This window comes from Nematolebias whitei, chromosome 12 (genome assembly GCF_014905685.2).
Source record: "Nematolebias whitei isolate Nwh7 chromosome 12, NemWhi1, whole genome shotgun sequence".
Classification (NCBI taxonomy): Eukaryota; Metazoa; Chordata; class Actinopteri; order Cyprinodontiformes; family Rivulidae; genus Nematolebias; species Nematolebias whitei.
The window spans coordinates 12092409-12118420 of NC_056509.1; the positions used below are offsets into that span (position 1 = coordinate 12092409).

The following is a 26012-nucleotide window of genomic DNA, read 5'->3' on the forward strand; positions in this document are numbered from 1 at the left end:
TATATATATATATATATATATATATATATATATATATATATATATACCATACTGTATATATTTAGTCTATACAATTTAGACATTTTCACTAAAATAAGGAAATTATCTCCTTTTCTTAGTGTGATCCTCCACAGCCAGTCATGATTCAAAGTAAATATGAAATTTACCAGGCTGTAGAGAAGAAAATGTCTAAAGATATTAAAAACTGGTACTTTGCTACATTATCTCTTATTTGTAGAAATCACGAGTTTGTTCACTGAGTTTTGGATCATTTATGCTTGAATGATTATGAATTAGTCTTACTGGCTTGCTATACAATAAGGATTAACTTTTTAAATGTCAGAATTTCTATAACTTTAGGAGTTGATTTCTGAAGGTCTGTCAAGTAATTTTTAGATTGGTTTATGCAGTCCAAATTTGAAAAAGAATAATTAAATGTATGCTTTAATATATTTTCTTTCTTTCTATGTTTATACCTCTTCCTCGTTTGAATTTCCGGAGCAAATTTTCCCAACCACTGGATGAGGTCCCAGCACTAGTGCTCTAAAATAAAATAAATAAATAAAAAATGTCAGAAAAAAGGCAACCAATAAGAAAGCAAATAAAAAATAATAATAATAAAAAAACAGTTCTTACCCTTGTCCTACCCTGGGATGCCAGTGACTTAATTATTAATCCTGACCGCACCTGAAAATTAATTTCTCCAACATTAGTACAGTGCTTAACAAATACCACTCAATTGTTTAAAGAAAATGAAAATGGTTACTTTTTTGTTATACAAATTCTATAACCTACATCACTACAATGATTTATTTAGACATGCTACATATCATCTCAATTATTTGTATTATAGTTCTATTTTGTATAGGCTTCGCCCTTTAAGGCTTCTCGCTAGTGGGTTTATCCCTATGCGCTCAGCGCTGCTCTGAAAAATACTTTAGTCCACGCCCACCTGCTATGTGTGGGCCTCACCCCCGGTCCGTATAAATTATGGTGAGACCAGGTAATCGGCTCCCATTTTATCTTCAGCCAGCTAGCAAGCACTGTCAGAAGAACGAAGAAGGAAAAGCTGTATAGCTTGGACCGGCACAAACTTTGCTAAGGATGCCTGGGTCTCCGCCACGCCAACCTCCTGCCGTCCCGGTGAGCTCTTCCTCCCCGAGGAGAAGCAGACGTGCAGCCTTGTTCAAGGTAAGCGCCGAGGACTGCTTTTCCCTGGCGGGCTGCTACCCGCTGGATGACGCCATCACCTTTTCTAACGTGTTTTTTCCTTGCGGTAATCAAATATTTTCCTCAAAAAAGGCGATGTTAATAGCAGCCCAACTGAATGTTTTTTTCCGTGGTGGGCCGCTACCTGCTGGACGACGCCACAACCTTTTCTAACGTGTTTTGTCCTTGCAATAATCAAATGATTTCTTCAAGAATGCGATGTTAGCAGCAGCCCCGCTGAATGTTTTCTGTGGAGGGCCGCTACTCGCTGGACGACCCACTGCCTTTTCTAATGTGTTTTTTTTCTCGAGGCAAATCGGATGATTCCCTCAAAAAGGTGTTGTTGGCAGCAGCTCCGCTGAGTATGTTTTTTTTTTTTCTGTGGTGGGACGTTATGCGTGGGACGACGCCACCGCCTTCTTTGACGCAGAATCACGCAGTGAATCGAATGACTCCTCCGAGAAAGGCGATGCGGAACTGCCCCTTCCCTCCTGTAGAGCGTAGTGACGGAAGATGAGTGGCCGAGTAGATGCTCAGCCACCTCGGATCTTCCAACGTCGGCGACCACACCGCACCCAGCTGTCGGCGCCCTCCTCTCAGAGCTGCCCGGCATAATCCAGGAGGATGTTAACACAAGGGATTTTCCATCCCTCGCCTCCCTCTGCCCTGATTGGATGATCTGGTGGCAAGGTTGGCTCCGCCCCAACTCGTCGCCCTGACCCCACCAGGCCTCGCTGTTCAGCTGTGATGTCACACTGGAACGAGGCTGCAGCTGGGCCGGCAAGCTGAAGACACCCGTCTCCACCTTCGCCTCCATTTCCAGAGTGGAGGGATTTACCGATCTGTGGGTTTTTTTTCCCTCGGTCCCTCCCTGGAGCCAAGCCTGGCGGTGACACTTGGGGCAAAAGCTTCCAGGAAGGACCAGCAACCTGTCCCTCCAGGGAAGCATGACCAGATGGTGACAAGGTCTCCAACTGAGCTCACCAGTGCTCATTCCAGACGGCCGCAGCGAACAACAACGTCGCCCCGCTGGCCTACAGCATCTCTAAGAGGCTGGAGGAAGCAGATCTGCTGGAGGAAACAAGAGCTCTCTCTGCAAAGCTGCTGATGTCATCTTAAACATGTGCCACCTCTGCGATCTGCCTGTCCCGCATCGCTGCCTGGATGACCATGATCCAGAGGACCACTTGGCTCTGCCTCTCACCATCCTTGTCAGAGAGGCTGCAGAAAGACCTGCTGGAGGGCCCCATCACCCCAGAGGTGCTGTTTGGGGCCATTTTCAGGACCATCCTTGAGAAATCGCAGAGGTCCGAGGAGGTCTCAGAGACTACACCATCTGGTGACGTAACAGTCCATCTGCCCCTCCGGCCGCTGGAGGGACCGCCTTGGCCAGCAACAGCACTAGAGGCGCTCTACAGCTGCGGCAGCAACTTCACGCCCTGCTCCTCCGCCGGCCCCCTCTACCAGGTATCAGATCCTTGAGGGGAAGGTATGTGTTTTTTGATGATGTATGTTTTTGATATAAAACAGAAACACCTCTGAAAGTAAAGTTTTTCACTTGAGATTGTCAGATCAGCTGATCTCTCAGCTGCCTCTCTTCACACATTCCCCACACAGAACGAGCCAGTAACCTCTAAACAGTGTTTTAAATGACACCACAGTTCAGTAAATATCACAAGCCGGAACCCGTTGTTAATTTCTGCTGTTTTCTGTCCACTCATAGCGCAGCGGGAGTAAATGTGTTTTCTCCACGACAGCTGCAGCCTCTACCGAAACGGCGTCTCACTCAGAAAGCGCTAACGCCTCCTCTTGGTGCGCGCCAGTTCACCTCAGCTCTATGTGAGACCACAGCCTGGGCCCAGCACAGAGGCACACATTCAGCCCTTTTTTCTGTCAGAACCCCCATTGGGTTCCCCCGGAGAATCTACGGAACAAGTGATGGCAGTATGTTTTTTTAATCTGGTTGACGTTCATGAGAAACCTGACAACACAAATGCATGCTCGCTCTCCGAGCTCTACTCAGAGTGGCAGCGAGTGTGTTCCCTGGAAAGATGGACGGACCATCTGATCAGAAAGGGTTACACACTACAGTTCACAGCTCAACCCCCACTGTTTTTAGAGGGATTATAGAGACGGTCCTGTCTTCTCCAGAACAGAGCTCATCTCTCCAGTCAGAAGTTCAGGAATTCCCGATGAAAAACGTGATTTCCAGAGTTTCCAACAGAGAGGAAAATACGTTTTTTTTTTCCTGGTTCTGAGAAAACCGGAGGGACGAGACCATTCTCGACCTGTTCATGTTCAACAATTTGATCATGGAGAGACAATTCCACACGCTGACAAACAGCTGCTGGAGAACTTCACCAGAATGACTGGTTTTCACCTCCATAGATCTGAAGAGCACATATTTTCACATTTCCATCATTCTGAAACACCCCACGCATGTTCTCAAAATGCGTGGAGATGGCTCTGGAGTCGTTACACATGGCAGGAATGAGAAATCTTTTTATCTGGACGATCTGCTCTTATTAGCATGGTCCAGTTAGAAAGCTGTCGCACAGAACAAAACGCTAGTGTTCCACCTGCTAAACCTGGGGTTTTTCTGTAAACTGGGAAAAACTTCCGTTCGTCCGACCCAGACAATTGTTATCTGGAAGTGGAGCTAAACTCAACTACATTGAGGGCCGAAGCTCTATCAGCTCAGCTCCTCCATGTCAAACCCAGCTCCGCCGTGTCAAACCCTGCACCGTAGTGACAGTTCTGCCTGTCATGCAACTCCTGGGACGATGTCAGCGGTCCACATCGTGGCTCCGCTGGGCCTACTTAACATTAGACGCCTTCAGAGATGGTTCGCCTGCCTGCGCATTGATCCTGCATGCCAGAAGAGGTGGATTACCTTTGTGCTCCCCTCTGTGAGAACCAATCTGAATCACTGGGGAAACCCCCTCATTCTGTCAGAGGGAGTTCCCATCAGCAGGCCTATATCACACATCTCAGTCTTTTCACAGACGCGTTCCTGTCAAACTGGGAGGAATGTTTCTGTCCCAAGCAGTGGGAGCACAGTGGCTGGACCACATGTCGCTTTACATGATGTGCTAGAATATTTTTCATGGTCTGAAACGTGACTCAGCATTTTACCCCTGTTGCGGGATCAGCATTTTCTGATTCACACAGACAACAAGTGACGGCGGTTTACATAAACCGTCAGGGAGGTGTGTGCTCAGCCCAACTGTTACGCATCACAAAACAGCTGTTGTGTTGTCCACACAGAAACCTGCTCCCCATCAGAGCTGTGGATTTTCCCAGCGTTCCTGAACAGGAGAGCAGATATCATGTCGAGGGGCGGTCCCCACAGAGACTAGAGCCTCCATCCCGAGCTGATTTCTCAGATTTTTGGAGCAGGTTGGGCTGAGCACCAGTGGATCTGTCCGCCACATGGGAGAACGCCCAGTGTCAATTATGGTTCGCACTGAGCCCACGAGACGACCCACCGTTAGGAGTGGACGCCTTCGCTCACAGCCGTGGCCAAAAATGCTCCTTTATGCGTTTCCCCCAGTTCCGCCAATATCACGGACCCTGGACCAGGTCCGGGAGGAAGTACCGTCAGTCATCGTTGTATCTCCTGAACGCATTTGTGCTCCGTGGTTCCTGAATCTGCAGCAACTGATATCGGGTCGGCTGTGGAAACTGCTGTGGGGGGGGGGGGGGGTCTCCTTCAGGCAGGAAGAGCAATCAGGATTTACCCAGAAATAGGTCAGCATCTTTGGGTCTGTCTGCTGAACAGATCCGTTTAGAAAAGATGGGCCTCCCACAGGATGTGGTGCGTACGTTCAGGGCGCACAAGCTGCTTCTACCACAACGCTGGACACATCAAGTGGACAGTTTTTTTTCAATGCTGGTGCGCAGAGAAAGGCGTGGAGGCCATCTCATGTCCACTAGGTGGCATGCTGTCCTTTCTGTAGCAGCTGATGGACAGAGATCTGGCGTTCAGCACAATTAAAACTTATGATGCAGCTATTTCTTCCTGTCACAAGCGCTTCGGTGACAAAACAGTTCTTAATCACCCGTTTATGAAGTGTTTCCTGAAAGGTGTACGGAGACACAGACCGGTGTCACGTCCACTAGCTTCACAGTGAGACCTAACGATGGTCCTGCATGCTCTGATCAAAGCTCATTATGAGCTTTTAGATCAGGTTTACTTAAATTTCTGTCATTTAAAACAGCCCTGCTGTTAGTTTTCTGTCGGCAAAAGAGAGTGAGTGTTTGTTTGCTCTCTCTGTTACTCCCTCATGTCTCAGAATTCAAGCTGACGGAAGTTCAGCTGTACTGCATTTTAACCCTGCTCTGAAAAGCATCACAAGCTCATTCAGATCGAGAGTGATAACTTGGATGGGTTTTATCCTCTTCCTCATAACTCTGAAGAGGAAGCAACATCTCACCTCCTTCTGTCCCATGCGCTCATTTTTCATATTACGTGGTGCACACGGCCGCACTGTGCCTTTTTCAGCATATGTTTGTGCATTACTGGGACAGCTCTTAAGGACATCCTCTATCCACCCAGCGCCTCTCACACTGGTTGTATGAGGCTATTTCTCAAGTTTACTTTTCATCTGGACTGGATCCTCCACCAGTGGGTTTTCATCCTCCATGGCTCTGCATGGAGGGATGACAGTGGAGAATATTTGTATGGCGGCTGCCTGGTCATCGCCATGTTCAATTATTTGTTTTTATCTACGTGATGTTTCTACTTTCACCATGACCCATTCTGTTCTAAGGGTTCTGACAGAAAGATTATTTGTTTCATGGAACCTCACTTTTGAGTTCACACCTGCCTGCATGCAGTCGCAGTGTGAGATATGTATTATCAGTCACAAGTTCATGACTGCTGATTTTATTGTTATTAACAGGTTCATCCTGAGGAGCTGTTGTTCTGCTCTGTTCATCTTTACACTGTTACAGCTCGTATCCTCCGTTGTTCCTATTCACAGCAGCAGGTCTGCTATCTCAGCCTTTTTTCCTCACCAGAGATCGTCTCCGGTGCGTTTCTGCGCATGGAGCATGCAGTTACGCAGCACGTAATTACGCACAGAAGGCTGAGTGATGAATTTTTTTTTTTTTTTTGTGCAAGCAGGTGCTTCATGTTGTGTCCGAGTGGACCCAGTGAGGCATAGACTACATCCTGCTTCGCCTTTAACCCACTAGCTAGAAGCCTTAAAGGGTGAAGCCTATACGAAGTAGAACATTGGTTACGTACTGTAACCCCAGATTCTATGAGTATAGGCGTACCCTGTAAGCTCTGGGCCTCACTGGTTCCTAAATGGCTGAAGAAAAAAGCTTTTTTGGGAGCCGATTGCCCGGTCTCACCGTAATTTATACGGACTGGGGTTGAGGCCCACACACAGCAGGTGGGCGTGGACTAAAATTTTTTCAGTGCAGCGCTGAGCGCATAGGGATAAACCCACTAGCGAGAAGCCTTAAAGGGCTACGACTATACTCAAAGAATCTGGGGTTACAGTACGTAACCAACGTTTTAAGTTGACCAAAGGTTTGACAACTGAAACATACACACCTTGCTGTCCAACAGTGTTCCAAACACCAAAATAAAGAAACCCTTCATGAAAACAAAAGGATAACAGAAAAGGTTAATGCATAATATGATGAACAGTACTATATATGAGAATATAAGCAGATGAGAATTCACTACACAAAATTATTACCTGCAATGAGTTAAAGAATGCGAAAGCAATATGGATTCCTCTGTTTGTGGGGTCTGCCAAGATTCCAACTCCCAAACCCCAAGTTATTCCAAAAAATGGTGTGAGCACAGCCAAACTTCTGGCAATAACCACCAGGACATGTTTCTCACCGGCTTGTGCAGCATGTCGTCCAACCTTTCTCCTTAATATTTTGTATAACACTACAAACAAGATCACAAGGTTTATCACCACAATCAAAAGTGCAGGAATCACAAATGCCAGGAGGGCTTTGGACTCATTCCAGTTGAGCCAGCAGACAGTATTTTCTCGGATGTATTCATTTGAGGGTGCAGTTACAGCTATGGTAATTGTTGCAATGATGAGTGGTGCACCATATCCCAAACAGAATCCAATAATCAACATAGTAATTTTAGACAGTCCCCCATCAAAAACACTGAGTGTGCGGTAGAGCAACAGCAGGGCTGAGGCTAACATCCAGAAGAACAGAGCGAGGTAGAAAAAATGAATAAAAAACGTTGCTGCTGTACAGGCTGACGGGTTTTTCTGTGTTGCATCTGAAATCGCAGCTCCAACAATAAACCAAATGTCTGCAACCAGTAGAGAGAGAGCGATGTTAATTATGGAAACATGACGCAGGTAAGAAGTGGAGTTGTTTCTTATTTTTCTCCAAATGATTGCTTCAATGATGAGACATATGACCAAGGAACCCATGGATATGCCAACTCCAATGTAGGTTATGAAGTCCAGTACAGGGTCTCTATAAGTGTTTGGTGACATTAGAATAGAGAATGAGGTGGTGTGGTTGCAGTTGCAGCTGACAGTTTCATTGACATTGAATACTAACGAACAGCCTTCGTTGCTCCAAGCTCCAAGACCTTTAGAAAGGTCAAAGTCCCAGAAAACACATTTAGGGTCTCCAAGTGTAGTGTTGGTTATCTCAAATGTTAGTGTGATATTATTGATGGTGGCCTGTGGCTTAATAAGTACAACCTTTCCATTGATGATTTTATCTGATGAACCGCTGTAATTTGTAGGGAGCACATTATCCATTGAATCAAATAATATAACAGTTATGAACTTATTTATTCCATCAACCTCTGGTATGTCAACATTGACTGAGGAATTAAAGTTACCAGTGAAACTGTTATTCAGTATGGTTTTGTTCAAGATGATATAAGTTGTGGGAATGTTCAAAGACTGATTGAGAACACGGGTTGTAATTGTCTCAAAAGAATTCAACAGTGAAGAGCTGACACTTGTGTTGCTTATTGATTGATTGCTGTTGAAGCTATCATTTTTGTTGATCATTATCCATGAATTCTTTGCTTTGTCAACAGTGAGAACCCCTGTAGTTTCCAGGATATGCTATATTGAAAGAAAAATGATAAAATTAGATTCTAAACAAATATTTTTAGAAAATGTAAATCTCAAAACAAAGTTACCCACCTTTGTAGAATTTTCACTTATTGTAATAGAGTAATTTGAAGCTGTCCCAGCAATATTTTGGAGGATCTCAACTATGGCATGTATGGTGGCTGGAGAATTGGCTATTTCGTTAGTATAATTATGAGTCACATTGCTGAGTTCCTCCAAGAATCCTGGCAGTGTAATTTCATCCAACTTCTGTTACATTAAAGAAAGACAAGTGTTACATGTGTTCAAATGCAAGGAAACAAACTATTTTTTATAACGTTATCTCTTTATAAATTTTGTTTTAATTTTCAGCAGCGTACATGTTCCCAACTGAAGAATCTATATGAAGTTCAGTACATTTGTTTGTCCTTAAATTGGCAAAAGTTAAAGATAGAGCTGCAAAGACTGCACTTCACAATACACATTTTGCATAATATGACTGGGTTGTATGTGGTGTTTGTGAAAAAAAACTCCATCAGTGGACCAATGATGGTTTTGAGACTTTTTATGCACAGTGCATGTACTTTGTAGAAAGTATTCATAACACTTCCTGTTCCCCCCATTTTGTAATGTTGCTCCAAAAATACTGAATGTTATATGCTTTTTATGATTGTCTACTGTTGTCATCTGTTTTCTTTTTTTAAACAGGTCTTTCTTGTAAATGAGTCCTTGAGGCTCAATGAGACTAACTTGTAGAAATAAAGGTTGAATTGAAATAACTATTTTAGAGTTAAAGTCATAACAAGAAGTAGCCTGACAAACAGCTCTTCTTGTGTGATTAGAGCACGCTTCACTTCTCTCACACATCCTTGTCTCAGCCTAAGAAACACAGTGTAGCCTAAGTTAACTTTTAGGTAAAAAAAAAAATCACTAACCAATATGAAACAATAATAATCATTCCTTCTTACCATCGGCCTAGCATAAAGCAACATGTTCATCATCCATCATTAGTAACTTAAAATACTCAATTAAAACTACAGTAGTGGACTAAGTCTACTGTAACCTTACCCAGTTGTAGGGTCAAGAGACAAACGTAGCATTAACACAGTATGAGCAATATTCAGGAATTGTTTCTATAAGAACATTATCAAATATTTTACGTGAACAGTAAGATTGCTTCTCCCATGAGCAAATATAACCCAGGGTGAGCTAACCTCAGACAAAAAAAAACAAACAACGTGACTGTAATGGTGGAGGTAGTGAAGCTCACAGAGTTTAGTCAGGCATTTCTGCTGTATCAGCCAACATTAAGGCTAAGAAGACAGGCAATAAAATAAAATAAAATAAAAAAATTCCAATCTACTAATAACGTCAAATATTTACTGCACTAGATGTTTTCATGCCACAGAGTGACACAGGGCAAGAACTCACAATGAAATTCAGTTTGTAAAAGTGTAAATTTTACATTACACAACCTATTAAACGCTTTGTACAAAATCAGTTTAGTTTTAACTGATCATAACAAAGTGGAAGCACGGTGGCACAACTGGTAGAGCTGCTGCCTCTCAGCGAGCAGGTCCATGGTTCAAACCCCGGTCCAGCAGCCTTTCTGGGTAGAGTTTGCATGTTCTCTCTGTGCATGCGTGGGTTTTCTCCGGGTGCTCCAGTTTCCTCCCACAGACCAAAAACATGCATGTTAGGCTGATTGGTAACTCTAAATTGTCCCTAGGTGTGAATGAGAGAGTGAATGGTTGTTTGTCTCGTTTGTCTCTACGTGGCCCTGTGATGGACTTGCGACCCGTCCAGGGTGTACCCCGCCCCTCGCACAGTGATTGCTGGACATGGGCACCAGCGACCCCCGTGACTCAAAATGGAATAAGCGGTTAAAGATAATGGATGGATGGATGGATAACAAACAAAGACTAAACTTGTACAACCAGAAGTTGCAACATATATATATATATATATATATATATATATATAGGTGAGGGACCAGACAAAGTGCAGCCCAAAGACCCCGATGATGACACAAAGAAATGGACGTAGTGTTCCCTTGCCCGGACGTGGGTCACCGGGGCCCCACTCTGGAGCCAGGCCTGGAGGTGGGGCACGCGGGCAAGCGCCTGGTGGCCGGGCTTTTACCCATGGAGCTCGGCCGGGCACAGCCCGAAGAGGAGACGTGGGTCCCCCTTCCCATGGGCTCACCACCTGTGGGAGGGGCCAAAGGGGTCGGGTGCAATGTGGGATGGGTGGTGGCCGAAGGCGGGGACCCTGGCGGTCTGATCCTCGGCTACAGAAGCTGGCTATTGGGACGTGGAATGTCACCTCACTGGTGGGGAAGGAGCCTGAGCTGGTGTGTGAGGCTGAGAGGTTCCGGCTAGAAATAGTCGGACTCACCTCTACGCATGGCTCGGGCTCTGGAACCAGTTTCCTTGAGAGATGCTGGACACTCTTCCACTCTGGAGTTGCCCCTAGTGAGAGGCGCCGAGCTGGCGTGGGCGTACTTATTGCCCCCCAACTTGATACCTGTGTATTGGGGTTCACCCCAGTGAATGAGAGGGTGGCCTCCCTCCGCTTACGTGTGGGGGGACGGGTTCTGACTGTCGTTTGTGCTTATGCACCAAACGGCAGTTCAGATTATCCACCCTTTCTGGAGTCCTTGGAGGGGGTACTGGAAAGTGCACCTTATAGGGACTCCCTTGTTCTGCTGGGGGACTTCAATGCTCATGTGGGCAATGACAGTGAGACCTGGAGGGGTGTGGTTGGGAGGAACGGCCCCCCTGATCTGAACCAGAGTGGTGTTCTGTTGTTGGACTTCTGTGCTCGTCATGGATTGTCAATAACAAACACCTTGTTCAAGCATAAGGGTGTCCATATGTGCTCTTGGCACCAGGACACCCTAGACCGCAGTTCGATGATCGACTTTGTCATCGTCTCATCTGATCTGCGGCCACATGTCTTGGACACTCGTGTGAAGAGAGGGGCGGAGCTGTCAACTGATCACTACCTGGTGGTAAGTTGGCTCTGATGGTGGGGGAGGATGCCGTTCAGACCTGGCAGACCCAAACGTATTGTGAGGGTTTGCTGGGAACGTCTGGCAGAGTCTCCTGTGAGACGGAGTTTCAACTTCCACCTCCAGGAGAACTTTGAACATGTTCCGAGGGAGGTGGGGGACATTGAGTCTGAGTGGACCATGTTTCATGCCTCTATTGTCGAGGCGGCTTACCAGAGCTGCGGCCGCAAGGTTGTCGGTGCCTGTCGCAGCGGCAACCCTCAAACCCGATGGTGGACACCGTCGGTGAGGGATGCTGTCAGGCTGAAGAAGGAGTCCTATTGGGCCTTTTTGGCCTGTGGGACCTCGGAAGCAGCTGATGGGTACCGGCAGTCCAAGCGACATGCGGCTCGGGTGGTTGCTGAGGCAAAAACTCGGGCATGGGAGGAGTTCGGAGAAGCCATGGAGAACGACTTCCGCACGGCTTCGAGATGATTCTGGTCCACCATCCGGCGTCTCAGGGGGGGGAAGCGGTATGCCACCAACACTGTTTATAGTGGGAGTGGCGTGCTGCTGACCTCAACTCGGGAAGTTGTGGGTCGGTGGGCGGAATACTTTGAAGACCTCCTCAATCCCACCGGCACGTCTTCCACTGAGGAAGCGGAGCCTGGGGACTCTGGGTCGGGCCCTCCAATCTCTGGTGCTGAGGTCACCGAGGTGGTTAAAAAGCTCCTCGGTGGCAGGGCCCCAGGGGTGGATGAGATTCGCCCAGAGTTCCGTAATGCTCTGGATGTTGTAGGGTTGTGTTGGCTTACGCGACTCTACAATATTGCGTGGACATCGGGGGAAGTTCCCCTGGATTGGCAGACCGGGGTGGTGGTCCCCCTATTCAAAAAGGGGGACCGTAGAGTGTGTTCCAACTACAGGGGAATCACACTCTTAAGCCTCCCTGGTAAGGTCTATTCAGGGGTTCTGGAGAGGAGGGTCCGTCGGATAGTCGAACCTCGGATTCAGGAGGAGCAGTGCGGTTTTCGTCCTGGCCGTGGAACACTGGACCAGCTCTACACTCTCAGCAGGGTCCTGGAGGGTGCGTGGGAGTTTGCCCAACCAGTCTAGATGTGCTTTGTGGACTTGGAGAAGGCGTTCGACCGCATCCCTCGGGGGGCCCTATGGGGGGTACTCTGGGAGTATGGGGTACCGGGCCCTTTGATACGGGCTGTTAGGTTCCTGTATGACCGGTGCCAGAGCCTGGTCCGCATCGCCGGCAGTAAGTCGGGCTTGTTCCCGGTGAGAGTTGGACTCTGCCAAGGTTGCCCTTTGTCACCGATTCTGTTCATAACTTTTATGGACAGAATTTCTAGGCGCAGCCAAGGTGTTGAGGGGATCCGTTTTGGTGGCCTTAGGATTGCATCTCTGCTTTTTGCAGATGATGTGGTCTTATTGGCTTCATCAGATCGTGATCTACAGCTTTCGTTGGAGCGGTTCGCAGCCGAATGCGACGCGGCCGGGATGAAGATCAGTTCCTCCAAATCCGAGGCCATGGTCTTGAGCCAGAAAAGGGTAGAGTGCCCTCTCCGTGTCAGGGAGGAGGTCCTACCCCAAGTGGAGGAGTTCAAGTATCTTGGGGTCTTGTTCACGAATGAGGGAAAAATGGAGCGTGAGATCGATAGGCGGATAGGTGCAGCGTCTGCAGTGAAGCGTGCGCTGTACAGGTCTGTCGTGGTGAAGAGAGAGCTGAGTCAAAAGGCGAAGCTCTCAATTTACCGATCGATCTACGTTCCCACCCTCATCTATGGTCATGAGCTTTGGGTTGTGACCGAAAGAATGAGATCTCGGATACAAGCGGCCAAAATGAGTTTTCTCCGCAGGGTGTCTGGGCTCTCCCTTAGAGACAGGGTGAGAAGCTCGATCATCCGGGAGGGACTCAGAGTAGAGCCGCTGCTTCTCCACGTCGAGATGAGCCAGTTGAGGTGGCTTGGGCATCTGTTTAGGATGCCTTCTGGATGCCTCCCTGGTGAGGTGTTCCGGACACGTCCCACCGGAAGGAGGCCCAGAGGAAGACCCAGGACACGCTGGAGGGACTATGTTTCTCAGCTGGCCTGGGAACGCCTCGGGATTCCCCCGGAAGAGCTGGCCCAAGTGGCTGGGGAGAGGGAAGTCTGGGCCTGGATCTATGCGCAGGCGGACAAACCATCTCTGAAGGCGTCTCATGTGAAGCAGGCCCAGCGGAACCATGGTGTGGGCTGATGACATCATTTCCAGGAGTCAAATGACCGACAGAGCTGTTACTACACTGCGGGGTTTTACGCAGCAGAGCTGAGCTGACAGAGCTTCGGCTTTCGGCTGTGATAAATGGGCTCTCATTGTGGTTGAGTTTAGCGCCATTCCCAGATAAACAATCATCTGGGACGGGAGAATCAAACTCTTTTTCCAGTTTATGGAAAACCCCAGGTTTAGCAAGTGTAACGTCAGCGTTTTGGTTTGTGTGGCTGCTTCCTGTCTGGATCGAGCTAACAAAAGCAGATCGTCCAGATAAAAAAGAATTCTCATTCCTGCCCTGTGTAATGGCTGCAGAGCCGTCTCCATGCATTTTGAGAATGTGCGTGGGGTGAGGGAATAACCGAACGGCAGTCTGTTGTACTGATACGGAATCCCCTGAAACGAGAAGCGCAGGAATTTCCTGTGCTTGGAATGATGGAAATGTGAAAGTATGCGTCCTTCAAGTCTATGGAGGTTAACCAGTCATTCTGGTGAATGTTCTCTAGTAGCAGTTTGGTTGTCAGCATGTGGAATTGTCTCTCCATGATCAATTTGTTGAACATGGACAGGTCGAGAATGGGGCTCATCCCTCCGTTTTTTTTTTTGGAACTAGGAAGTAGCGTGAGTTAAACCCCGTGTTTTCCTCTCCGTTGGGAACCCTGGAAATTACGTTTTTTATCAGTAGTTCCTGAACTCCTGACTGGAGAGACAAGTTCTGTTCTGGAGATGACAGAACCGTCTCTATAATCCCTCTGAACGGTGGGACTTGAGCTGCGAACTGTAGTGTGTAACTCCTGCTGATCAGACGGTTCATCCATCTGTCCAGGGAACACACTCGCCGCCACTCTGCAAGCGGGCACGCATTTTTGTGTTGTCATGTTTTTTACTCACGTCCGCCTGGTTAAAGCTTTCACCACCGTGACTCGCTCCGGAGATTCTCTTGGGGGGGGGGGGGGGGGGGAGACCCAAGGGGGGCTCTGACAGAAAGGGCTGCGTAAGTGCGTCTGTGCTCAGGCTGCGGGCTCACGTTAGAGCTTAGGTGAGCTGACGCGCACTGGGAGGAGGCGTGCATGCTTTTTTGAACGAGATGCCGTTTGGATGGAGGCTGCAGCTGTCGTGGAGAAACACGTTTACTCCCGCTGCGGTCAGAAACGTCAGAAAATAAAACGGACTCTGGCTGAGAGCAAGGGTTTTTACCAGACTTAGTCTGCTGAAAAACATAATTTTTAGCTGACGTGGCAGATGAGTGTTTTGTACGATTTTCCGAGCTGCGGTGCCTTTTAAAACGCTGTTTAGAGGTTACTGGCTTGTTCTGTGTGGAAAATGTGTGAAGAGAGGCAGCTGTGAGATCAATAGATCTGACAGTCAGGTTAGAATCTGACAAAAATTTACTCTCTGAATGATGTTTTTGTTTTATTGCAAAATGTAAATCATCATTAGAAACACACACATTCCCCCAAGGAGTCATTTCTTGTGCTACCTCCTCCATGGGCCCTGTGGCTGATTGGTTCAGGGCGGAGACGGCCTCTGGGGAAGAGCGGGGCGAGGAGTTGCTGTTACAGCTGTGGCGCGCCTCTGCTGCTGTCGCTGGCCACGGCAATCCCTCCAGTGGCCAGAGGAGCGGGAGGAGGGCTGTGGCTTTACCAGGTGACATACGGTCTCCGACAACTCCTCGGACTTCTGGGACTTCTCCAGCATGGCCTTGAAGTTGGCCCCGAACAGCGCATCCAAAGTGATGGGGCCCTCCAGCAGGTCCCTCTGCAGGCTCTCCAGCATGGATGGAGAGAGGCGGAGCCAGGTGGACTTCTGAATCATGGTCATCCTGGCGGTGATGCGGGACAGGCAGGCCACAGAGGTGGCACACATGTTTAAAATGACATCAGCAGCATTACAAAGAAAGCTCTTTGTCTCCTCCGGCAGGTCTGTGTCCTCCAGCCTCTTAGAGATGCTGTAGGCCAGCAGGGCGACGTTGTTCGCCGCGGCTGCCTGGAATGAGCACAAGTGAGCTCAATAGGAGAGCTTAGCCACTGTCTGATCATGTTTCCATGGAGGGACGGGTCGTTGGTCCATCCTGGAAACTTTTGCACCAAGCGCCTCTGCCAGGCTTGGCTCCGGGGGGGGAGGGGGGGAGGGGGGGGAACCGAGGGAAAGCTCCGCTCTGTAAAACCCTCCACTCTGGTGATGGAAGCGAAGGTGGAGATGGGCACGTTCAGCTTGCTGGGCCCGGCTGCAGCCTCGTTCCAGTAGGATGTCACTACTGGAAAACGAGGCCAAATTGGGTCAGGGCGACGAGCCGGGGTGGAACCAAACCTTCCCGCCAGATTATCCGATCGGGGCAGGAGGAGGAGAGGGACGGAAAGTCCCTTTGTGCCAGCCGCCTCCTAGATTATGCCGGGCAGCTCCGAGAGGAAGGCACCTACGGCTGGGAGCTGTGTGTTCGCCGATGCGGGAAGACCCGGGGGGGATGAGCATCTGCTTGGCCCAACTCTTCCGACACTATGCTCTCCAGGAGGGAGGGAGCAGCGGGGCTGCTGCTAACATCACCGTTTTCAGAGGAATCATTCAATTTGCTGCGTGACTCTGCGTCAAAAAGACAATGGCATCATCCAGCGAGCAGTCCCCTGCCACGGAAAGCACTCCTCGGCGTTAGCCTTGAACAAGGCTGCTTGTCTCTGCTTCTACTCGGGAGGGAGGAGGTCACAGGGACGGCAGGAGGAGGCAAGGTCGGTGTGGCGGGGACCCAGGCATCCTTCGCAGATGTTGTGCCAGTCGAAACTCATGAAGTTGCCGGTCTGGTAGGACGGCCATAGGCCGTGCTTGTGCTGGACATCATCTTCTCGTTATGCAGTGCTGGTTGGCTGAAGAAAAAATGGGAGCCGATTCCCGGTCTCACTGTAATTTAAACGGACCGGGGGTGGGGCCCACACAGCCGGTGGGTGCGGACTAAAGTTTCCAGTGCTGCGCTGCACGTGAAGGGATAAACCCACTAGCGATAGCCTTAAAGGGCGAAGATTATACGAAATAGAACTGTTGTTCTGGGGATACCCTGCCTGATTAAAATGATCGATTGCAGAATTTATAGAAAAAAAATTACGGATGTTTATATAAGGATATACCCCAGTGTAGAACATTGATTAAGCAGTGTTTGAAGAACGCTGAAAGTTTCAGATCAATCCGTTAATCTGTTGTACGACTTGGTTAGCATTAGTTGTTAGCATGTTACATGCTAGCATAGGGTGACCAGACGTCCCCGATTTTTGGGGACAGTCCTTGTTTTGTCCCCGGCTAAAGCTGTCCCTGAAAATGTCCCCAATTTGAGCGTTTAATGAATGAGAAAAAAAAAAGTTGCGTGTAGACTGTTATTACTGTAGTGCAATTGCGCGCAACAACCACTGTATCAGCAGCAGCTGGTCGTGCCGGCGCTACAGCGCTGATGTTACAGACAGAAGAAGAAGAAGAAGAAGAGCCACACACACAGCCTTTAAAACAGAAGAAGAAGGAGCGCAGCACAAGTTTGCCAACACCAACTGGGAGAGAAAAAAAAAGAAAAACAATGATGGGCAGTAGAGGATGACACAGGAGTGGATTTTCACTCCTGTCCTGTCCTGGTCCCACAGAAAAAAATTCTGTCCTGTCCCAATCCTGGTCCAGAGTAAAAAATATAATCCTGTCCTGTCCCACTCCAGGTAAAATGACTCCTGCTCCTGTCCTGCTCCTGTTCAGAATCACTCCCACTCCTGTCCTGCACCTGTTTTTTTTTTTATCTTCATTTATTTTTGAGGAAATACATTGAATTTGATTTAATTTTCTACCCATTCCTGTTTAAATTACTTTCTGTTGTGCTGTTTTATTTCAAAAGATATGGCAACAGGAACAGTTCATCTGTGGTGAAATAGAGACATTTATTGCCTTAATCCGGACAAAAACCTTCACTAAAGGGCACAAAACAAATAATACATGGTCTATAGTCCATGGAGCCTCAGCTGCTGAGTCCCTGTTTCTAGCTCTTTTGAAGGTCAGTTACAGTAAAAAAAAAATCAAAACCCGTACATGAGTCACACCTTGTCTAACTTAGATGAAAGAATCCACACAGCTCGTCATTGCCAGCCCTTTTCCTTGTTGAGACATTTGTTTCGAAACGATGGAGGAGGGGGCGTACCAAAGAGACCATCTTATCACAAGCAGAACTGGTTTGTTCCATTTTGGGGTAAGCTGTTGGGGGAAGAATCAGTTTTATTGTGCGTTTCCTTGACTGATGAAGCCTTCCGGATCAAAGGCAAAACGTTTCAGCACCAAAAAAAAAAAAAAGAAATTGTCCAGATGACCTGACTGAAAAAAGTTGGATTGTATACCTGAATTATTGAGCATGGACTTTGTTGTCCAGATGACCTGACTGAAAAAAGTTGGATTGTATACCTGGATTATTGATCATTTAATTTGTTGTTTTCAACCAGTTTGGCAAGACTGTCAACAAGAGAGACGGCCGGCATTAGAGGAGGGAGCATGCCAAAGAGACCATCTTCTCACAAGCAGGACTGGTTTGTTCCATTTTGGAGTAAGCTGTTGAGGGAAGAATCAGTTTTGCTGTGTGTTTCCTTGACTGATGAAAGCCTTCTGGATCGAAGGCGAAACGATTCAACACAAAAAAAAAGAAAATGTCCAGATGACCTGACTGACAAAAGTTAGATTGAATGCTAGGGGTTGAACGAGTATATAATTTTGAAACACGACATTAACATAATAAAACCCGAGTAGAACTCGAGTATTAGATGACGTCATAGATCTCAAGATACATAAATAAATAAAACCACAAAAAAAGGTAATTATTTACAAAAAAAAAAAGACCAACAAAACATTGGGTGCATATATTATGCTCCTACCATTTATCATACTGCAAATAAGTCACAGAAAAAACTAAACTATTAGTTGATATTATTAAACTGCAAACGTGAAGAAACGTACAGCACATCTAAAAAGGAACTTAGCCCTGGTGTTACTCCATACTCTGTGACCTGCAACAGTGCAACACCGCCCTCTACGGTCATACGGTGTTCACATAATATTATGTCACTACGGATACTCAATGTTAAATTTTTAACCTGGATAGATGTCCAAGCAATCGATGTGTATATTACTCGAGAACTCTGATAATGCCCTATTGTATACCTAGATTATTGATCATTTAATTTGTTGTTTTCAACCAGTTTGACAAGACTGTCAACAAGGAAGAGGGCCGGCAATGGAGGAGGGCGTGTACCAAAGACACCATCTTATCACAAGCAGAACTGGTTTGTTCCATTTTGGAGTAAGCTGTTGTGGGAAGAATCAGTTTTATTGTGTGTTTCCTTGACTGAAGAAGCCTTCTGGATCAAAGACGAAATGTTTCAGCACAAAATAAGAAACTGTCCAGATGACCTGACTGAAAAATGTTGGATTTTATACGTGGAGTATTGAGCATGGACTTTGTTGTCCAGATGACCTGACTGAGAAATGTTGGATTGTATACTTGGATTACTGAGCATGGACTTTGTTGTCCAGATGACCTGACTGAGAAATGTTGGATTGTATACCTGGATTATTGAGCATGGACTTTGTTGTTTTCAACCAGTTTGAAAAGACTGTCAACAAGGAAGAGGGCCAGCAATGGAGGAGGGTGCGTGCCGAAGAGACCATCTTAGCACAAGCAGAACTGGTTTGTTCCATTTTGGAGTAAACTGTTGGGGGAAGAATCAGTTTTATTGTGCGTTTCCTTGACTGATGAAGCCTATTGGATCAAAGGCAAATTGTTTCAGCACAAAGAAAACCTGTCCAGATTACCTGATTGAAAAATGTTGGATCGTATACCTGGATTATTGAGTATGGACTTTGTAGTTTTCAACCAGTTTGACAAGACTGTCAACAAGGAATAGGGCCGGCAATGGAGGAGGGGGCCGTACCAAAGATACCATCTTATCACAAGCAGGACTGGTTTTTTTCCATTTTGGAGTAAGCTGTTGAGGGAAGAATCAGTTTTTCTCTGTGTTACCTTGACTGACAAAGCCTTCCAGATCGAAGGCGAAATGTTTCAGAACATAAAATAAAAAGAAATTGTCCAGATGACCTGACTGAAAAATGTTGGATTATATACCTGGATTATTGAATATGGATTTTTTTGTTTTCAACCAGTTTGACAAGACTGTCAACAAGGAAGAGGGCCAGCAATGGAGGAGGGGGCGTACCAAAGAGACTATCTTACCACAAGCAGGACTGGTTTGTTCCATTTTAGAGTAAATTGTTGGGGGAAGAAACAGTTTTGTAGTGTTTTCCTTGACTGATGAAGCCTTCCAGATCGAAGGCGAAAAGTTTTAGCACAAAAAAAAAAAAAAAAAAAAGAAACTGTCCAGATGACCTGACTTAAAAATGTTGGATTGTATACCTGGATTATTGAGCATGGACTTTCATGTTTTCAACCAGTTTGACAAGACTGTCAACATGAAGAGGGACGGCAATGGAGGACGGGGCGTACCAAAGAGACCATCTTATCACAAGCAGGACTGGTTTGTTCCATTGTGGAGTAAGCTGTTGATGGAAGTATCAGATTTGCTGTGTATTTCCTTGACTGATGAAGCCTTCCGGATAGAAGCCAAAACGTTTCAGTACAAAAAAAGAAACTGTCCAGATGACCTGATTGAAAAATGTTGGATTTTATACCTGGATTATTGAATGTAGTGAACTTGACCTGATGTCAAAACTAAGCCTAGGGTCAAAACCCTTGACCTTAAGAACCTTGTGGGACAGAAACTGTCATTTCATTGATTTGAATCCAGAAATACAGGTTCACTCATCCTGAGACTTTCTTTCTTGAAAATTCAAGTGAAAGAACACTCTCTTTTCTATTATCATTCCTGTTTTACAAATGTTTGATAATCAAAGTGTTTTAGTTCAAACATTTTAGATGTTACAGTGAACTAGTCAATTTTATTAACTGTAAAACAGTAACAATGATTTTTTTAGTTGCTTATGCAAAGTAGAATTCATGTTAAGGCCTGTTACAGAGTAATTATGCATTTTCTGATTTCTGTCTTTGAATAAGCAGTGCACGTTTTCAAGGCCGGGAGTCGAAGCAGACAAATGTTGGAACAACTGTCTTGTTTTGAATCCTCTCAGACGTAAACGGAGAGGTTGGCACCTGTTTCTCCAAACTAGCCGAAATATTTCTCTCTCCTGTCTGGGAACATTTTCAATCTGTTCCAATAACATTCTTGCTGTTTTCTGACTTCTAGTAACCTCTTACGTCACAAACCACACCCCTGTCTGGTCGACATTGACCAATCAGGGACCCCCAAATGAACCGGAAATAGAGCTCTTTAAAATGACGCTACTTCCTAGTTCTGCCAGTTCTCTGTGGTAGCAGTTCTGAGACGTTCGCAGTTGGAGTCGGGCTGGAGAGTTTGCAGCTCCAGTCGTTTGGGAGAACAGAAGTCCAGCCATGATAAGGCTCTTCCGAGTTTTATGGGATTATAACACTTCTACCTCTGAGTGGAACTTCTGAAGAACCCCACTCATGTGAAGTCCACCTGGCTGAGGTGAACTTGTGTCAGACGGGATACCGTCACTACTTCGGACGAGTCACAGCCATCCTATGGAGACGCTGAAAGGTAGCGTTAACTGGAGCTCCTCTTCTTCTGATTCACCATCAGAGAGGTAAATGAGTCTAGTCTACTGAGCGTACCGAGGAAAAGCTGGGTCGGATGGAGGGTGTCGTCCTGTCAACACTTTTCACTCATACACACCACATTCTCCCTCATCCATCTTTCACTCCCACTAAACTTCATTTTCCATCTTAAATTCTTCTATCAAGTAGAAATCCTTCCAGATATTTTAGAAATGTCTGTGTAAAGTGCTCATCCACCGCCGTGTGGATAATTGATCATAATTGTACAGCTCGCTGATTAATTATGTTGTTATTTTCATATTTTGCCAAATTAATGTAAATGTTTGATGTGTTAAACTTGATTCTGTTAATAAATGACCCACTGTCGTGGTGACTCAAAGATAATTAACGTCTCACGTCCACATTTCATTAAATTCAATGCACGTTTATATTCAGTCCAGAAAAATGAAGAATCCGTTTTAATTGATGAATATATCTAAGCATCTGTTCGTCTACATACTGGTGGCCCGTGACGTGTTCATAAATGGACTGTGTATTCGTGTAAAGATTGATTTTACGTGTTGGCATGAAAAAATAGCAGATTGTTTAAACAGTGCTGAAACGCAGCGTGCTGAAACGCAGCGTGCTGAGCTGCGCGCTTGGAGAAAACACTGCATGTTTACGCTGGAGATGCTTTGAAGCTGAAATTGTGAGTCATTGAGTCTTTTTAAAGCTGAAATTGTACGTCTGTTATGTGTAACTAAAGCTGGGTTTGTGTGGAAACGCTTTATTCTGTAAAACTGAGGTCCAGACGTGACTCTGGTCCGGCTTGTTTTGATAAGTTCGAACGAGTTTGTTTTAAATGGTTTGAAAGACGTTTTTAATGCCGGGGCGCCGACTCCGTGCAGCTCAGAGCTTGATTCGTGACAATTGTAACAGAAATTGGTGCATTTTGACAGTTTAAAAGGCGAAAAGTTGTCAAATTATTTCAGGCTAACAGTAACATGCTAGTTGGAAAGACGGTCCGTGACTGGTTGAGTTAGCTGCTATGTAACGCTTTCATTGGCTGAGAGACGTGTCAGTCACCCCGTCTTGCTCTGTCATTGGTGGATTCAGTCACGTGACCCGGAAATGAAAACTCGTTTTCATAGGGAATAAAAACTGCTTTTTAAAGCTGAAAAGCGCTTAAAAGCTGTATTCTGATCAGATGCTCCGTGTCTTCGAAGCATAATCGCTGAAATTTTGCCACGTTAGAGTTTAAAATCCGTCATTAAATGATGTTTTTGAACAACGCTAGCGATGCTAATTTTAAGCTAACAGCTAACGACCGGATGAGTGACGTGTCACGTCACTTCCTCCATGTCGGAAATGAGCTCGGTTGCAACCGTAGCCTTCGCTGTGCTTAAAATCACTAAATAAAGCCGCCCCATGTCCCAGAAAACTCATGTTTATGCAAAGAAGTCGTGCTTGTTCAAACAACGCCACGTTTACGCTTTAAAACCGTTCAGAAATGTTGATTTTAACCGAGTTTAGCCGAAGCTAACTTTAAGCTAAGCGGCTAAACACAGGATGTCAACCGAACGTCACAGGAAGTCGTCATAGACTCCTGCTGGTAGAAAACTAAACACTGCCCCCTCCTGGGAAACTTGAGATCACAGTTTCACTTCAGTTTTAGGTTATTTTTGAGTGGAATTAAGCGTATTTTCTTTCTGTAAGGCATTTTTGAGTTAATGAACGTTCCTCACAGCTGAATAATCACTGTTATCTTGCATTTAAAAAGTAATTAAGGTATTTATGCAGAAATGCATTTACCAGGACATTTTTCATTCACTGAATTCCTCAAACAGGAGGGACAAAATGAAAAATTAGAAACTTTTTAAAAGATACGGTTCAGATATTCACAGAGTTGATAAGTTGCTCATTTGCTGGAAAGATAATGCACGTTTAATTGCTAGATCATTAAATAAGAGTAAATATATTAGGAAAAAGAGACTTTTCTGATTTTATTTACCACCTAAACAATTACATCTCCTATTTAAATTTTTAAATAGCAGATGTGGCAGGAGAATAGGAGTACAGTTTTGAAAAAGACTGATTATTCCTCATCATCAATTTTCTTTTCTCTTTTCACCCACCTGGGTTGATGAGTAACTGTTTAAATTAGCGAATTTCTGGAAGTAAACGGTTTAAAAGCATTTTTAAACTGATGTGCTGTGAGACTAAAAAGAGACAATTGCAGGTTTATTAAAAATTCAGTGCTTTAGAGTAAAATACACTAAAAAGAGCTTGGTAATCTAGTATCTGTTGAAAAATAAGCACATAAAAGTAACACTGCATTGAAGCATTTACTTAAATATTCATGAATTGGGGTAAAACCTGAGACAGTTGCCCACATTTGAATAAGTTGACTTATAACAGTACTTTTGTGTAAACCCAAAGCTAAAATAGTGTGAAACTCATTGACATTTGAATACAATTATTTACCTGTAAAAATATCTGAAGCTGGCAATTGTTTTATCCAGAAAAAGTGCTGAACGGTGAATAACCATGACAGGTGTCAGGGAAAAGGATTTTGATCCTTATGGGATGAAGGACTGTTTGGAAGATGCGTTAGCGCTGCTGACAGCTTCCTTACATCCATATGGCAAACGGGCGGACAGCATGAAGCCAAAAGAGTTGTTGGACGATCTGATGGAGGTTGCAGAAGTTGTGACCTCTACAGAAATTACAATGTCAAGTTATGAAAAGCTGGCTAGAATTGCAATTTTGCTGAAAGAATCATTCTATGCAGTTGTTAGGAAAGCTGATGACCTTGCACTAAGGTTATACAGTGAAAAAGTGTTTGCTCAGGAAATTGAAGGTCACTACCTTCAATTTAAAAGTGAACACGAAGTCCTCACAAAAAAACATTCTGAACAGATGTTTCAATCACAGCAAGATGCTCGTGCAGAAATTGATTCGCTGAACAGCAAAATACAATTACTTGAGGCATCACTATCTGAAGCCAGGGATGCTACAGATGTGCTTAAAAGTGATCTGCACAAACGCGAAGTGCATAAAAAGATATTACTGGAAGAAGTTGTGCGTTCACGACGTGAATGTCGGACATCACAGGAACGCCTGAAGGCTTGTGAGGAGGAACTGGCCGTAGCAACAAACAAGATTTCTGACGTGGGGCGAGTTTGTCTGGAACTCAGAGAAGACCGTGGACAGAGTCCAGGTCACCCACAAACACCTCAGAAAGACGTTGTTGCACCTCCTGCTCTTAATCCACCCTCACCTAAAGTGGTAGGAACAGACCTGAACAGGTCTCCTCCACCAAACGTGCAACAGTGTGCAGTGAATGTGTTCGAGGCATGTTCTCATTTTAAGATGCCCATAGAAGTGTTTCCTAGTGTAAAGGTTAAACCCCACTCCCTAGAAATGGAAGGACAGCGTGCGTTGACACCTCCTCCTAAAACAGGCGAGAAAAGGCAGTATTTTCAAACTAACAAACCACGTGATGAAGGTGCACGCTGGGACAAAAAGGCTCCTCTTTCAGAGGATGTACGTGATTATCGTATATGGGACATGCGTGGGACGCAAAGATATGGGATCCAAGAGGACCCATATTATCAGGGGATGTCCGAAAAGGAACCCCCAAAAGACGTACCTAACCCTCCCCCACCTCGGACGAAACGGACCGAGGCGATAAAATCACAAAGGTCCCAGGAACAAGGCCCTACACCTCTGAGCTCGGAAGAGACAGAGAAACTACAAAGGTTTGTAGAAACTTTGAAATACGCTGAAATGGGAATCCAACCAGGAGCACAATGTAGTGATCTGATCGCTACTAACTCTGAAGGCGCGAATGACAACATTACAGATGTCGGTGAAACACACCAAGACATTGCTGTTGCTGCCTCCAACAACCCCTCATCGGACGAAGGGGGGGGTAAACTCACACACAAACGATGATGAGTCATCACAAGTTGAAAACTCAGAACCTGACTTTCATGATTTTGAACTAGGCATTCCAGTTCTGGGAGGACTCCCAGATAACCTGGTACCGAGTCAAGAAGCTGGGCCAGTATGTTTCACGAAACCATCACAGGCCACAGCTCTTTTCTCAACCAATGACGTCGACCAAGGACCACAAACCTATGGTGTCTTACCCATAGACAGGTCCGACGACTCAGAAAAGGATTCGTTGGAGCTCCCCATGGAGCAAGAACCCTCATCAGTCTCATCACAGATTGAACAGGTGGTCGCCCAAGCCGACGCTCTGACATCTGATGAGGAAAGAGACAAACTTCGCCAAGTTCTTCTAAAATATGAAAAGTCATTTTCAACTGACCCAGACATCATCCAACTTCAGAAGTTTGATGATCCTGCAATTAACTCGATGATACTGTATCTGACTGACCCAGACAAATACACCTCATCGAAAGGTAAACTGGATTCCGATCCAGACCTAAAAGTCCTCTTTCAGCTGCGCAAACAGTTAAAACTACTCAAGGACAACCTAACTTTAGCTCATGGAACGACGTCCTCACCCGTGTTCGCGGTCTCCCATGACCGAAGGGGGGTGACGCCAGTTAGGATAATGCTACCAGACGCGATAACGTGAGCAAATCTGACATCCAGAGTGAGTGGCGCACCGAAACGTCGTTTTCTAGTTGCTTAGTCACTGCTTTTGTCAATGTTGAAACGTTGTTTAACTGGTTGCTTAGTCACTGTTGTTGTTGATGTGGAGACATCGTTTAATTGGTTTTTGGTATTGTTTTTGAACACCCCAGGCAAGAATGAATTTTGTTGTGTAGTTAAGTTAGAGACTAAGAGGCCTTTAACCATGCCAACATGCAGTTCATTC

General features: G+C 45.7%; 1 protein-coding gene across 1 annotated transcript in view; it reads right to left on the reverse strand.

The window, feature by feature from the left end:
• LOC119418434 (adhesion G-protein coupled receptor F1) overlaps positions 1-26012 on the reverse strand; it is a 135274-nt gene that overhangs the window by 622 nt on the left and 108640 nt on the right. Inside the window, exons 9-13 of the mRNA XM_037685716.1 lie at positions 8370-8546; positions 6924-8288; positions 6776-6817; positions 637-687; positions 477-543 (exon numbers count right to left, since the gene is read on the reverse strand). Of these exons, the coding sequence (XP_037541644.1) occupies positions 477-543; positions 637-687; positions 6776-6817; positions 6924-8288; positions 8370-8546 (1702 nt within the window). The remainder of the gene's footprint in view (positions 1-476; positions 544-636; positions 688-6775; positions 6818-6923; positions 8289-8369; positions 8547-26012) is intronic.